Source organism: Monopterus albus, unplaced genomic scaffold, assembly GCF_001952655.1.
Source record: "Monopterus albus unplaced genomic scaffold, M_albus_1.0 scaffold31.1, whole genome shotgun sequence".
NCBI lineage: Eukaryota > Metazoa > Chordata > Actinopteri > Synbranchiformes > Synbranchidae > Monopterus > Monopterus albus.
The window spans coordinates 3,539,975-3,554,350 of NW_018127911.1; the positions used below are offsets into that span (position 1 = coordinate 3,539,975).

A 14,376-nucleotide genomic window follows, 5' to 3' on the forward strand; every position below is an offset into this window, starting at 1 on the left:
TTTTATTACTGCACATTTTGCTGTTGAGGCCTGGCCATTGTGGCACAGTGGATATTTATACCATACCCCAATTTTCCACCTCTGCCTACATCTGTTTGCCCTGACATTTAGAACAAACCAAAAGACAGCCTTTATGAACATCTGTGAAATTTAATTGGCTTTACAGAAATGCATAATTACAGCACAGCTGTAGAAAAAGGCCTGCCTCGCCCAACTGTGTAAAGTTCATGTTTTTGGAAATGCAAAACCCTGAGTGGCAGGCAGCAGTCAAGGACAGGTCTACTGTGCTGTGCACAGGGCTCTGCTGGGGATATGCAGCACTCACTGCAGTACAGCATACAGTATTCCTAAAGGAAACTATGTGAACATGCTCAGGCCAAACCTTAACCTGAAACAAACTCAGTGCCATTTACATCCTGAACAATTCTCTATGAGCAAAATGTACTGCATTGAACCATTTATGTTTCTGTCAAAGGATGCTGGATGTGTTTAGGGAATTACATGCTGAGGATTGTGTAAGATTTCACTGCATAAAAGCAAGTTATCTAGAGTTACCTAGAGGGAAAAATCAACACAGCTGTGGGTTTGTGGTTGTGAGGAGTGAAAAGGTATGAACAATAGGTTTGCATTTCAAGCATTCAACTTGAGGAAATTTGAGGGAAGGTTTGAAAGATGAACAGGATTTAAAGGCCTTTTGAGAAGAACTATGTACACTATAAGCACGTAAAAAAAATGACTGTGACTTAAATCTGTGCACAGAATAGATTCTTTATAACCTAGATAACATGTATTAATATTTAAAAGAATATCATTTTTGCTTTAGACCACCACCATTTCACAATTTTCTGGACATTCATGTGGTTATTTTCACAGTTTCACAGTTAAATTCACAGAAGGGTCTTGTTGAGACTAAATCTGGTATTAGGAGAATCCTTTCAGTGATATTTTTGTTACATCTACACCAATATTTTACCAAAGCTTTTTGGGTTTACAATTACAAGCAGCCATCATCAGTTAGTGACAGTTAATTTAATCTAAAATTAGAAGAGTCTGACCTAGTCAGACAGGATTTGCTAGAAACCTTATGTTTGGTTTGGCTGAAGTCAGTGCCATGCTGGTGTTGTGTGCAACATTTAAAATGGCCACGGCTGCCCCAGCAGCTCTGTGAGGCTGTAATAAATGCTAACATCAGCATACAGCATGCTGACACTGACAATGTTTGGGTGTTGATGCTTTGCAGATAATGTTTGCCATGTTCACCATCTTAGATTAGCCAGTGTGTTTGCCTGCTAACATTTGCAGGCTAAACACAAAGTAAAGCCGAGGCTGATAGGCATGTTATTAGTTTAGCAAATGAAAGTATTAGGCAAATGAAAATGAAGACCAATTTTGGCATTAGATGAAAAGTGTAGCGATCACAAAAGTTATTGCAGTTCACTTTGAGGAGGACATGAATATCTGCACCAAATCTTAAGACAATTCATCCAGTATTTGTTGAAAGATGTCATTCTAAATCACATATATCAAATCAGGGGGTCACCAAAGTCATATGGATACATTATCTGGATATCACGAATGTCTATTAAATTTTGTGGCAACTCATTTGACAGATGTTCAGCTACGTCACTAGATGAGTGATAACTTTAATTTGCTGGTGACACTTAATGAAAAGTCAGGAGACAGTCAGTAGGATTCATCTTCTAGAGATCATGTCTGTATAAAATTTCATGACAGTCTATCCAGTAGTAGATATTTTAGTCTGGCCCAAAGAGGTGGTCTAATTATCCAACCAACTGTCCATGAGCTCCTCTGCTAGTGTGGCTAAAAGTGCAGTGAACGATAAAAAGTCATACAATTTCAAGACCAAGAATCATTCTGTATATTGTTAGAACCTGCTATTATTATTACATTTTGGGAACTTTGAAGAAATGATTCTGAACTTGATGTTAATACTAGATAACTACTGTGTAAAGAAAGTCATTGTAATCCCTCTGATGAAATTAACCTCTGTGCTTCTTGTCTTTTCTTGCCATATGATCAGGACACAACAGACATATTGTAGGCATTATCATGTTCAATGATTAATTAAAAAACAAAAACAAAAAGCTGTTATGTAACAAACTAGTTATGAAAACACACCACACAGGAATGACTATGAATAAATCAAAAAACCCCACTGGAGCTGTAAACCTTTTTACACGTACAACTCATTTCTACACTCCCAAGAAAAAACTAAATAGCTTTAGTGATATCATGTCCTTTACAGTAGGAGTGGCATAAATACTGTACAGCAGGTTGAAGAATCAGTGAAGAGTTGCTTGACCTCTGTCAATGATTCAGGGATTTAGTTATGGAGTTGTCAGAGCAGCTCGGAGAGGGGCTTCTGTGTGGGGTAATTACACTACTCAATCATATCCTCTTCGGTTCCTGCAGGTACCTCCAGCAGGACTCCACTGTATTGCAACATTAATTTATAATGTCTCCACTTTCAGGTGAGCAGCTGTTTGGTCAGAGCAACAGCAACTATTCAGTGAGTTGAAGCGGATGTATGAAAATGTTACAGGGAGATTTTCCTCCATGAGGCGCTGCAGGTCAAACTTTGTTTGTTCAGATGACCTGATTGAGAAAAGATGGCGGACGAGACAAGAAAGGAGTGACTCTGTGATCTATTCTCCAGGTGGCAAAACTGCTTACAAAAGAAAACAGGGCATGATTATCTAATTAAAACTGCAAATATTGCCAAAACAACAAGATCATGCTGAGCATGCTACTGTAGCTGTCAGACAGTTGAAATTTCTTAAAAATTCATCCCAATACAGGATGTTTAAGTAGGTGCTTCCAGTACAGCAGTTTACAGTATTTGTCACTGGCTGTTTAAAAACAGGAAAACTTTGTCAGACTCGAGCAAAATTATAGTTTTATAGTGCCTGTCTGTAAACAAGTTAAACATGCTTCCACAGAAGCTACAAGGGTGCTAAACCTACTGGATAATTCAGTCAGATGTACACTAAATTTATACTGGTAAACTAACATCCCCCTCTGCATGATGTTTACCCCCTTTGAGGTAATAGTAAAAATGTACCGCTGTGTATTGCACCACACTATCATCCAAGTTTAAAACCCCACGAAGATGTGATGAGGAAGACAGGATGAAAAAGGCTGTTACATTTAAATGGGAGCTGCTGTGTTTCCAGAAACTATAAAATCCTGAATTAACATAAAAAAAATAATAATAATCACATCTTTGTATCCAATTGGGGAATTATTAGTGCATCGGGGTCTCTTTTCTCCAGCTCTGCACTGCAGCTGTTGGCCTGCAGTGTATCTTCAAGACTGTAACCAGAGGGCAACAATGACCTCCGAAGACCAACTGGAGACTAAATGTGTAGTTTCTCTTTCAAGTCAACTCCAATTTCTCTCTTCATAAGGTACATCCAGGGCAGAATTTATCTCTTAACAACTCCCATCTTCAGGTTTTGAGTATGCCCTGATCATCATTTTTCATCTCCTCTGAAGGAGGCTGACTGTTTCCCACATCCTGACCCGAGCTATGTGGCCTGTTGTTCGCTTTTGTCGACCGCTGCCGTCGAGTGCCGTCGTAAACGCAGCACATGAGATTCTTGATGGTTGTCCACATTTCCTCATCCTTGTAGGAGTAAATGCAGGGGTTCATAACGGAGTTAAGTACAGCCAGGAGCAGCAGCCAGCGCTTTAATTTCATGACATTACAGCTCTTACAGTTGAGCCCATCAAGCAGCAGAACCACCAGGCCAGGGGTCCAGCAGATCACAAAGGCGCCTATAAAAAAAAAAAAATACAGCTGTTTGGTTTTGTAACACTTTTTCAAGTTACAGTACAAGTTAAGTTTTTGTTACATTTGGACAGAGTGAAACTACCTGGAAACCCCCCATTTCCAGTGTTTATACTAACCTAAGTAGATGACAGTTATTTCTTTGGCAACTGAATCTATGCATCTTTTTAATGCAGTAACTCTGAGCTGGCTCATAGGTTTACTCCCTTTGTTTACTCCCTTTGTGCTCCTGCCACTTGTTAGAGTGACAGATGTTCAGATGGGTAACAAAAAAAGTGAAAACCGTAAGAATATATACAAATCAAAACTAAATCAGAATGTGGTGATGTTGGTGGTTTAATTTACTTCCATTAAAGGAGCTAAAGCACAGAACATGTAAGATTACTTTTATAGTGCATCTTAGCAAAGAAATATCACTGACACATTAAAACAAGCAGACACAGGTTAAGAAAGACAGTGCTATGTTCAACACTTCACAGGGTTTCCTTGGTAAATATAAAGGTAGTAACAGCATAATAGCCATCTATCTGAAACATGTTTGGCCACAAAACAGAGATTTCTGGAACTGAAAGAGGCAAGTAGCAACTTGTTTGCACTGCCAGCATCTCTGTGGCTTCGGTAGATCTGTGGAACAAAAACAAGTACTGCTCTACGCAGCTGGCTTTCTCTCTCTCATATCCCCTCTCATAAGTATGACACATGCAGACACAGACAGATTATTGATGTCAAGTTTTTATATTTTCACTCTTCTGGGAGCCTAAAAGTAAAAAAGCTGTGGCATAATTTCACTCAATTTCTATTTTTTTTATTTACTCTGTTTTTTCCTGTGGTCTTTTCCCCTACCATCTCTGACAAAGAAGTTTGTTTTTTGAATTCATTTGGTGATGGCTGTTACATTTCAAGAATAAAAACTAAATGTGAATCTGCCTGGTGTAGTTTGGCACGTCACTTCTAAAACTCTCAGCTGTTACAAATAAATGGCTGTAAGCCATTGAACTACAAGCATAATATTTTTCCAAACTAGTGCCGTAAGCAAGACAACACACAGGAAATCTAATTCTTATTTGTTAGACCGAGTAACTAATAAATAAGTTACTAAATTAATTACTAAATTAATACGTGTACGAATACTGTACAGTATGAATGGGTTTAATTCTTTTGTATTTGTCATTTATCGCAGGCCATGCACAGGGATAATCTGCAGCAACATCTATGTCAAACCCTTAATCACTCATTCATTTTACTCTGGCTATAGCAAAGCATGCGTGGGCTATACAAATCTCTGAACTGGTTTGTCCAGTTGTTGCTTCCACCTGAACCGATTGTTTTTCACCTGGAGTAAGAGTTAAGAGCCTAATGCACCTTGGATATGGACCTGGAACTGATCTTTTTTTTCCTGCATTTTACCCAAAAGTTACAGCAACCTTTAAAAGGGAATTAGAGGACCCCTCCAAATACAGCGTGTTTTACCGTTTTTCAAAATACTTAAGAATTTGTATCATATGTTGATTCCACAAAAAAAAAAAAAAAAACTGAAGTAATGTGTCTAAAAATCTTACAAGTTACATCTTTTCTTCGTCCTTCATGGACTAATCTAGATTTGATTAACAATTGGACGTGTTTCCTACATTCCAATTGTATGTGCTGGAGATTTGAAGTTTGCACATCATAAAAACCACCTTCTGGTGTTACCAACGGTACAGGGGAAAAAGCTTTAAAGAGCTTTAAAGAGGTCACTTGTACAAACTAAGGAAAACTGCATCTGAAAACTACTGACAAAATTCTCAAGTATAGGTTCTTTTTTTTTTTTTTGGTGGAGAGGAGGGGACGTTCTGTGAAGTGTGGTACAACAACACACTGGCTGAGGAGCAGTGTCCTTGCAGGGAGAGATAATTACACAGAATAGAACAAAGTGTGTGCAGAGGCAGACAGCTCCTGGGCTACATACGGTATTGGGCAAGCAGGGCACCCAATGAGACAAACAACAGTGACAGACTTGCAGGAGGACTGTGCAAAATTACAACTATGTCATGTATGAAGAGTAACTGAGCACATTCAATACTGAGAAGAACTCATCTGCCCTGCAGTGCTGTGTGAACAACGCATCAGTTTGATGAAATGGCACCTTACTATGTATGCATGTATGTGTGTGTGTGTGTGTCCCAGTTCAATATGCATGCAATAACTTGTTTTGGTGCTTCAGGAGAAAAGACTGGTGCAGTCCCATTGTTCTTGAAGACAAGTGCCAAGAATGAGGGACTGATTTGGGCACTGTGCCTCTGTTACATGGTATCCTGTTACAACACCTAAACAAGGAGAGACAGACTGTGATGTCTGACTGACTCATCTAGGATCAAATGTATGAGGAAAAAAAAAAGGAAGCTTCACTATTATTGCGCTCTCGAGTAGTACTTAACCTCGCCCCAGCTAGTGCCTCTCATGTATTACATACACTCGAGTTACAGATAATCTTCCGTGAACGTGCAAAATTGAGACTTGCCGACTGTTTTTTCATCCTTTTACCCAAATCCTGAACTATTTCCCAAATGCTCAGACTCTTCCAATGATGTGGAAATGAAAATAATCCAGTCCAGTCCACGAAAAATCCTGTGCTCCACTGCATTCACATCCTGTGAATGGAATATTGTTGGGATTTTGACTGTTAGTTGGACAAAAATAATTTTTTATTGCCACTTAAAAGTTGTGGTAACTTGTAATTGGCTTATTTTATTCTATTTTACATGGTATAAACTAAATAATTATATTAATTGTAAAATTAAACTAATAGATCAATCAATATTGGCAAAGGTATTAGCTGAATCCCAAATTCAGACTGGTCAAAACCCAAAGCCACAGATAACAAATGATAGAGATACATAACAGAAACCTTTCACGGACTACTCTTCTGCTTTCATTTAATACTACTTAAGCTCTCAAGCACCAAGGCGGCTTAAAGAAAGCATCTGTGTTTGTCATTAGTGTATGCTCAATGGTTTCCTTCTTATCAGGAAAACACCGATTATGCTACAGTGTTTTCAGCAGTGACTCAATTAATTAACCCTGACAAAATACATACACAGCTGTACACCACAATTATTTACACCTTACTAATGCAGGAACTCTTCTGACTCACTATGGTCTCATCGGTGCTGCTGCATAAACAACATTTTGTGGCACCTACCAAGCACAAACATGACTGTCTTGATAAGCTTAAAAGGCGTCCTCTTGCGGTTGATGGAGCCTTTTGTGTGTGCCATGAGCATTGACGTCTTCCTCTTTACATAGGCGTAGATCCTCATGTAGATGGCCACCATGATCAGGAACATCAGCAGGTTAGATGCAGAAAAAAAAAAGCTGAAGATGGGAGCCAGCTGAGAGCAGTCACTCAGGTTGCAGATGCAGTTCCAGCCCAGACTGGGCACAGCCCCCATGAAGATGGAGACGGCCCACACCAGAACAATCAGCAGGGTGACCCTTCTTTTAGTCAGGTTGCTATGAACATTCCAGTTCACGACAGAGATGTAGCGCTCCAGAGCTATCATCAGCAGGTTAGACAGAGAGGCCGAGAGACTGACGTCCAGCAAACCTTGGCGGATGTAGTATCCTTTAACTGTCAGTGTCCGTGACACCTCACCTGTGTTAAACATGAGGTACACATACGCTATGCCTGCAAGGAAGTCCGAGGCAGCGAGGTTGGCAAGAAGGTAGTAGAAAGGGAAGTGAAACTTCTTGTTGGTGATGACAGCAGCTATGACCATGGCATTAGCGCCAAGGATGAAAAAGCAGAAGAGAGAGCCCACCACCTGGACCAGGATGAGCTGTGTTTTGTCCCATTTATCTTCCGCGCCAGTGTTGTTGTAAAAGAAGCCCATGGACTCATTATAATGACAGCTGTAATTCTGCTGGGCCATTTTAGAGGCGAGTCTGTAAAAGGAAAAAGCACAGCAAGTGGAACAGTTTATTAAGAAATGTTAATACCTTGTGACTGCCTCTTCCTTAGGGTATAAAGTGAGGCTGCAAGTTACAATGACAGCGTTATGATGTGCCAGATATTCTCTCGACTAATCAATTAATATTTGGTCTACAAGGTGTCAGAAAACAGTGAAACACAGGAATTTCCTACAATCCAAAGTGGTCTATTTGGATAGCTTATTTTATTGTTTATTGTCGGTTTTATCTGTCTACTCATTTGAAAAACACAGTATTTGCAGTACATTTACATTATGCAGTTTTTTTTTTTTTGCTGGGCAGCATCACTGCATGGTGTATATTCAGTATAATGCAGTTTGGGGAAACTCAACTTATTCAAGTATAACAAACAAAATAATAGAAATTGTATGACTTGACCTCACATATAATTGAACCATTTACTGGGAAGAAGCCGCTTTGAACAAAAAATAACAGTCTTTTCCTTAACTAAAGTTGGACAAGACAGTGACTGTAGTAACATTAAATTACAACCAAAACAATACGCTCAGTTAAATAGAAAGGGAAAGCTCCATAGACTTACATTCTGTGCTAAACACCACAGATACACCGCAGATCGAGATTTCAACGCCAAAGCAGTCCAAAGTACAGTTTTCTACATAACCTGAGAAGCTGCCTTTGATTATCCAGCTAACTTTGCAACCTGTCCGACTTGGCAACAGCAAAGCAGGGTAGAAAAATCCCGCAGTGGGCCAAGTTGTGGCTGACGGACAAAGAAAAAATAAAGCTTTTATGAAATAAAGCAGACTACACCGACAGGAATGACAGAGTTACTTAGAAGACCATTTATTCAGATGAGCTTACCTTGGGTGGTGAAGGGCTGCCGTGTTGCGTCAGTAGACTAAAAGTTGCGAAATATTTCGTGCCGAGTTAACATGCTTCCCCTGCGGCATACGCGCCTCCGCTGCCGTGGAAGGAGCGAGGTGACAGCAGCGGGAGAGAAGACGCAGTGAAGGCAGCGAGGTTCAGCGTCTTCACTTTGAGAGTTCACGTCGGTGACGTAGAGGCTGCGCGCAACCCGGTGCGCTTTCTAAGGATGTACCGATTGTACAAGGTTTACATCATTTAGAAGCTTTTAGAATACATCATTTGCTAAAGCTTTATCATTTAGAATCTCCTAATAAGAACAACTTTTGGGTTGCCAGATTGTGGAAACGTCCTGCTCCATAGTGGTCCAGATGTCCTGCAGCCGTTTTCCTGAGCCGTCAAATAGTCAGTTGGAGGGTTTTCCTTAATAAAGCTCAAAAGACAAGAGAAGTGTCCTGGTGGAGGAGAAAACTGATGTACAGTGGTGTGAAAAAGTGTTTGCCCCCTTACTGATTTCTTATCTTTTTGCATGTTTGTCACACTGTAATGTTTCAGATCGTCAAACAAATTTATATATTAGTCAAAGATAACACAAGTAAACACATCATGCAGTTTTTAAATGAAGGTTTTTATTATTAAGGGAAAACAAAATCCAAAACTATATAGCCCTGTGTGAACAAGTGTTTGCCCCCTAAACCTAATAACTGGTTGGGCCACCCTTAGCAGCAACAACTGCAATCAAGCGTTTTCGATAACTTGCCATGAGTCTTTTACAGCGCTGTGGAGGAATTTTGGCCCACTCATCTTTGCAGAATTGTTGTAAGTCAGCCACATTGGAGGGTTTTCGGGCATGAACTGCCTTTTTAAGGTCATGCCACAGCATCTCAATTGGATTCAGGTCAGGACTTTGACTAGGCCACTCCAAAGTCTTCATTTTGTTTTTCTTCAGCCATTCAGAAGTGGACTTGCTGGTGTGCTTTGGATCATTGTCCTGCTGCAGAACCCAAGTTCGCTTCAGCTTGAGGTCACAAACGGATGGCCGGACATTCTCCTTCAGGATATTTTGGTACACAGCAGAATTCATGGTTCCATTTATCACAGCAAGTCTTCCAGGGCCTGAAGCAGCAAAACAGCCCCAGACCATCCCACTACCACCACCATATTTTACTGTTGGTATGATGTTCTTTTTCTGAAATGCGGTGTTACTTTTACGCCACACATAATGGGACACACACCTTCCAAAAAGTTCAACTTTTGTCTCGTCTGTCCACAGAGTATTATCCCAAAAGTCTTGGGGATCATCAAGATGTTTTCTGGCAAAACTGAGACGAGCCTTTATGTTCTTTTTGCTCAGCAGTGGTTTTCGTCTTGGAACTCTGCCATGCAAACCATTTTTGCCCAGTCTCTTTCTTATGGTGGAGTCATGAACACTCAGCTTAACTGAGGCAAGTGAGGCCTGCAGTTCTTTGGATGTTGTTGTGGGGTCTTTTGTGACCTCTTGGATGAGTTGTCGCTGCGCTCTTGGGGTAATTTTGGTCGGCTGGCCACTCCTGGGAAGGTTCTCCACTGTTCCATGTTTTCGCCATTTGTGGATAATGGCTCTCACTGTGGTTCGCTGCAGTCCCAAAGCTTTAGAAATGGCTTTATAACCTTTTCCGGACTGATAGAGCTCCATTATTCTCTTTCTCATTTGTTTTTGAATTTCTTTGGATCTCGGCATGATGTCTAGCTTTTGAGGATCTTTTGGTCTACTTCACTTTGTCAGGCAGGTCCTATTTAAGTGATTTCTTGATTGCGAACAGGTGTGGCAAGAGAAATTGAACTCAGGTGCGATAAACCAGTGTTTTGACAGGGGGGCAAACACTTGTTCACACAGGGCTATATAGTTTTGGATTTTGTTTTCCCTTAATAATAAAAACCTTCATTTAAAAACTGCATGATGTGTTTACTTGTGTTATCTTTGACTAATATATAAATTTGTTTGACAATCTGAAACATTACAGTGTGACAAACATGCAAAAAGATAAGAAATCAGTAAGGGGGCAAACACTTTTTCACACCACTGTAATTCGATGTATAGCATCAGTAAATAGTTTGAGTCAGATATAAAACTCTTCATAAACAGTCTTCTCACACTCAAATGGTCAGATTTTCTTAATGAACTTAATTTCTTAAAATTTTAATTTAGTTCAGAGATGTTCATTTATTCCAGTCTTGTCCTTAAAGTTTAAGTCAAACTCTATTTCTACTTCACAATGCGAACTACATAATGCCACTACATTCATTTCACAGCTTATTTAAATATTTACTTTTCAGATTAAGATTTACAGGATCTGTGCTAAAGATTAAACCAGTGGTTCCTTTCTTTTTGTCTTATGACTCCTTACATTATAGCAGTGCCTGGTTGGAGGCTGCTCATGTTTCAGATCTCAGTAAGTTGTTGGAGGTTCAGTCAATTCTCACCTTTTCATGTTTCAGGATCAAAGAAGTAAAACAGTCCAACCGCCCAAAAATCTCTTGCATTTAATGGCACGCCAGCTCATTAACAGGTGTCCACCTCTACTTCAGGCATTTTATCGTATCCCTTTAGATGGTATTACAGTACAGTGAGGAGACACACAGAGGGCTCATAACGCATAAACCCTAACAAGATGCTAGATCAAATTCGAGGGTTAAAATGAGACATGTTCCTGTGATTATCAAATTAAGTATCACAATCCAAGTGAAAAGCCATGCTCCAGCTTGCCTTCACATCTTAAGTTACTGGTAGGCCTTATGATCTGACTCATAATGTAATCATTCAGAAATCCCCTCTTTCACAATCTCAATCAAACTACAAATGTATTATGATATTAAGAGAAACCTCTGGACCACATGATATTTTTCTGGGCACATACATTTGCTGTACTGCAATGCCATTATAGTTCCTACCAGTGCTGGTATAAAATTGACCATGTAAATAATCCAGCTACTCTGCAGTGTTGACTGATTACTTGTGATCTGCTGTATGACTCAAAGCTCAACATGCACAGTTGTAGCAAAGACCATGAAGATACTCATACAAACAAGATTCTCTTCTGCAATCTTTACTACAACACTTGACAAATACATGACATTGTATAGATGGTGCTTGCAGCAGCACAAGTGCAAAACAACTATGACACATTTTCTTTGGCAGCTAATTCATATGCATGCTTTCACATCAATAACCTACTCTTTGTTTTTTCCCCGTCACATTCAGTTGGGAACTTGTTTGGCGTTTCATATTGCACTTAAATTCTTACATCTGGGGAGTTATTACTTACCTTCGCACTTCGGGATCGTTTTGTCAATGGGATACGAAACGAGGCTTGTCAAAGGAGGCTGCCGTCAGAGGGGAGACTGATGTTTGCCAGAGCGCTGGAAATAGCGCTAAACATGGAAACTGCCGAGAGAGACACGCAAGAATTAAGGAAAATAGAGGAACACGCAAGCGGAGTGCACCGCGTGCAAGTAAACACACAAATATATGTAGATAATATGCATACTTTACAGTAGGCCGTTAATAAGAATGTATGAAATTGATGTATCAGTAAATTACTACATTGTATTTGTTCTGTTATCAATCAAGGCTGTTAATTATATTCTAAAACATTAAAATCCATGAAAACTTGGTTTAAGTATTTTTGCAACATTAAAAAGTCATGTCTAAATAAACAAACTGAAGATAAATGTTCTACAGGCATTTGGTTTTGATAAGTGAACAATGTCAACATTTACGTGTAGGAAAACTCATGTTTTTCCATCTTGCATGTTGTAGATTTAGTTCAACAGGCCTCTTCTTCATTAGGATGGGTACAGCCTGACAAGGCCTGCTTGAAAACTGACAGATTTAACTGAATAATCAGTGTGAATAAATGTATTTGTAATGCTTTCAAATGGTTTCCTTTATTGAAGCAGCATCCCAAGACCTAAAGACAGTCTGTTTATCACTAGACAACAAAGACAGACAGCAAATTGTCACTTTCTTCTGACCAATCGGCGCAGAGAAGTACAGTACGTTACACAACCACGGTTTCCAATTAAGCCTGGTTCAGCTTAACAAGTATCCCAGAGCGTTTTAGGCATCGTGCTTTCAGCCATCACATCCAATTTGTTACTTAAAAAAAAAAAAAAAGCACAGGAATTCAACTTCAGCGAGACCCATGACTGCGTGTTCAGATCCGTCAGGTTTGTCTAAACTCTTCCTACATCATTAAGGCATTGTTGAGATAATCTCCTAGACAGATCACCACAGTCAGTCTTAGAGGTCAACCTGCACAAGCATGCATCCTTATTCAGAGATCTCACCTACATGCATGTTTGGCCCCAAGACAGACTATGTAGGAATCCAGGAAGACATCCGAGTTCTGGTGACTCCAAGAGCCCATTCTAAAGTAACCCCCCCCCCCCAAGCAAGCACTTTGAAAATAAAAGCCTTGTCACAATGTGTCTCAAACACTTGGCTGCTGCCTCTCAAAGGGAACATATCCCTGTTACCAATTAGACATTCGTCTCTTCATCTGCCATAAGCAGCAAGTTAACTGCAGACTCAGCCCAGTAGTTGCCTTGTTTCAGCTTTCACAAACTCACTCAAGAAAAGTGTGCTCAATTATTCTCTTGAAAAGCAAAACCAGTTTCAATATTTAAACCTATGCACAGCCTTTACCATACTTGTCCAACATTCAGAGACAAAACACTACAGCCAACACTTTATAGAGTGGTTCCAAATCATCATGAATACAAACTGAGGGCGACTCTTGTTCCTCAACTTGCTCTCCAAATGCATCATTCTACTGGAAAGTTAATTGACATTAACTTGTTTGCTGAAAATGATCTAATTTTTGCAAGCACAGTAAGACAAAGATACTTACAAAATTACACCATCAGATCAGAGGCTGCCATTACACCATCAGTGTAACTTTACAGAAAGACTCATAATGACAAAGGTCAGCTAATTCTAAAAGGCCATTGGCAGTTTTGTGTTCAGCTCTATAGTGAAGATCCAGATTACCAGTGTTGTATTACATGGAACCATTACATTATGTCTGTAACAGAGACCACACTTCCTTAAACACTTAGACATCCAGAACAGGGATCCCACAATGTTGGGGGAGAAGAAAAAAAAAAAAAAAGTCAAACAAATGTCATAAAACAATAATGATGGCAGAGCCCTGAAAAGGAAAAGCTTACTGAGTCACAGTTTCATCCATAAATATGTACAGCAAAGTAAACGAATTCAATTTTTCTCACAGATTACAGGACTTTTTTTTTTTGTATTAAAATGGTACAAAAATTTTAGGGTTAGGTTAGCAAAATATAATGGTTTGACGGCAACCACGGCACAACCCCATTCAAATCACTACAGGAGTTTCTGGGATAAACATCTTTAGCACTCAGTCACAAAATGGTCTCACGCTTTTAAATAGAAGGATGATGATGGCTGCAGAAACCAAGATTGGTGCACGTTTATGATCAAGCCTTTTCATGAACCTAAAACTCAGCTGACTCAAAACAAGGAAAAAGAATAATAAGATTTTAAGAATCTTTCAGAGCACAGAAACCAGGCTAGTGAAGTACCACAAGTCTGGTAGAAACAGACTTAAAGAGGAAGCAATGATATCTCAGCAAACATGAAGCGGTACATAAAAATTGCACTGTAGGTTCAAAATGTATGTGGTTAAATAAAAACATGAAGAAAAAAAAATCAAATCTGTGACTTGGGTATATTAGGAAAATTGTCAAACATGCCT

General features: G+C 39.5%; 2 protein-coding genes across 4 annotated transcripts in view; both read right to left on the reverse strand.

Moving 5' to 3' along the window:
* On the reverse strand, nucleotides 1-8,733 carry lpar3 (lysophosphatidic acid receptor 3). Of its 2 annotated transcripts, XM_020596720.1 has the most exons (4): nucleotides 8,603-8,733; nucleotides 8,322-8,501; nucleotides 6,993-7,735; nucleotides 1-3,798 (listed from the first exon to the last, which is right to left on the reverse strand). In XM_020596720.1, exons 3-4 carry the CDS (start codon nucleotides 7,720-7,722, stop codon nucleotides 3,470-3,472), a joined length of 1,059 nt encoding a protein of 352 aa, XP_020452376.1. In that variant the 5' UTR covers nucleotides 7,723-7,735; nucleotides 8,322-8,501; nucleotides 8,603-8,733; the 3' UTR covers nucleotides 1-3,469. The 2 variants fall into 2 exon arrangements, with proteins under 2 accessions (XP_020452376.1, XP_020452375.1); XM_020596719.1 differs by lacking the exon at nucleotides 8,322-8,501.
* Nucleotides 8,734-12,273: 3,540 nt separating this feature from the next.
* Nucleotides 12,274-14,376, reverse strand: part of mcoln2 (mucolipin TRP cation channel 2) — a 12,675-nt gene continuing 10,572 nt past the window's right edge. Inside the window, exon 14 of one of the 2 annotated variants that reach the window (XM_020596718.1) lies at nucleotides 12,274-12,456. In XM_020596718.1, coding sequence (XP_020452374.1) covers nucleotides 12,354-12,456 — 103 coding nt within the window. In that variant the 3' untranslated portion in view covers nucleotides 12,274-12,353. Of the gene's footprint in view, nucleotides 12,460-14,376 lie in introns of both variants that reach the window. The other variant, XM_020596717.1, reaches the window with a different exon arrangement.